Source organism: Triticum dicoccoides, chromosome 7B (genome assembly GCF_002162155.2).
Source record: "Triticum dicoccoides isolate Atlit2015 ecotype Zavitan chromosome 7B, WEW_v2.0, whole genome shotgun sequence".
Taxonomy (NCBI): Eukaryota; Viridiplantae; Streptophyta; class Magnoliopsida; order Poales; family Poaceae; genus Triticum; species Triticum dicoccoides.
Window position 1 is genome coordinate 627793474 of NC_041393.1, and position 1405 is coordinate 627794878.

At 50.2% G+C, this 1405-nt stretch overlaps 1 protein-coding gene across 2 annotated transcripts in view; it reads right to left on the reverse strand.

The window, feature by feature from the left end:
- LOC119337610 (polyubiquitin-like) overlaps nucleotides 1–1405 on the reverse strand; it is a 2622-nt gene that overhangs the window by 873 nt on the left and 344 nt on the right. Inside the window, exons 1-2 of one of the 2 annotated variants that reach the window (XM_037609775.1) lie at nucleotides 1121–1276; nucleotides 33–341 (exon numbers count right to left, since the gene is read on the reverse strand). In XM_037609775.1, coding sequence (XP_037465672.1) covers nucleotides 33–341 — 309 coding nt within the window. In that variant the 5' untranslated portion in view covers nucleotides 1121–1276. Of the gene's footprint in view, nucleotides 342–1120; nucleotides 1277–1405 lie in introns of those variants that run through there. The other variant, XM_037609776.1, reaches the window with a different exon arrangement.

The window sequence follows — 1405 nt, forward strand, 5'->3', positions numbered from 1 at the left end:
GGGGGAATGCCCTCCTTGTCCTGGATCTTGGCCTTGACGTTGTCAATGGTGTCCGAGGACTCAACCTCCAGGGTGATGGTCTTGCCGGTCAGGGTCTTGACGAAAATCTGCATACCACCACGGAGCCTAAGCACCAAATGGAGGGTGGACTCCTTCTGGATGTTGTAGTCTGCAAGGGTGCGGCCATCCTCGAGCTGCTTGCCAGCAAAGATGAGACGCTGCTGGTCCGGGGGAATGCCCTCCTTGTCCTGGATCTTTGCCTTCACATTGTCGATGGTGTCAGAGGACTCGACCTCAAGTGTGATGGTCTTGCCGGTAAGGGTCTTCACGAAGATCTGCATCTGTAAATAATACAATGCAGACACAACCAGAGTAAGTTACGGTGCCAGGTACAGGGATATCTGCAGTACGTCAAACATGAACCAAGATGGCCACCATGCTACAAAGTTGAAATTTCAAGCCAACGGATTGACAGACCATCCAGTGCTAAATTTTAGCAGAATTACATATTAGCATATCTACCAGCGCAACCTTTAGCTAAAGTGGGAGCTTATGTAATCTAGTTGTACTGAGAAGCTTGTCGAGAAGCCTAGAAACCAACAGTAATGTCTGCAAACCGACATGAATTTAAGAGTTGAATTCGATGCCCAACTATGGACGCTAGAAGCAACTACAAAAGCTGAACTATTAAGCTAGCAAATCACAGGTGTATCCTTCCACAGATCATAGGGCTACAAAATCAGAAACTGGCCAACTATAACTAGATAGATACATGAAGCGAACCAACAGCAATCGCATCGCATCCCAATAATACCACGAAGGTGTACCCTTCAACAGATCAGGCTCATGAGCGGTACATAATAAAAAATCCACAATAACAACCAAGCATAACCAACCAACTACAACGGCCCAACAGCAATCCCATCAGAATAGGCAGATCTATTCGAAAATCATGGCATGATCAAGAGAAATTTAACTACAACCGAGCCTAATCCGCCTTGGCTAAGGGAACGAGCTGGAACTATCGACCCACAGATCTACTCCAAACGGCTAACAGGAACAATCCCAGGCGCGCACATGACGAGAGGGGGGTGGAGAAACAGGAGGCTCGCATCCATACCTTGAGGAGGAGGAGGAGAGAGCCTTGGCTTCGCTTCGATGGGAGGTTTCCCGGTGAGGTCGGAGAGGGGACTGGATTGGATCGGATGTGTGGGGGAGGAGAGGGGAGGGGGAGGGGAATTTATAGCCGGATCGGACGGGAGGGAAGGAAGGAAGAAGTGCTACGGCACCGGCACGCCTGACGTGTGGGGATAGGAAGAGGAGAGGCGGTCGCGGAGTCCGTCCCCCCACCACGCAAAAAAAGCCAGGATACGGGAGGAGATTCCAAAGGTGACGCCGTTTGCTG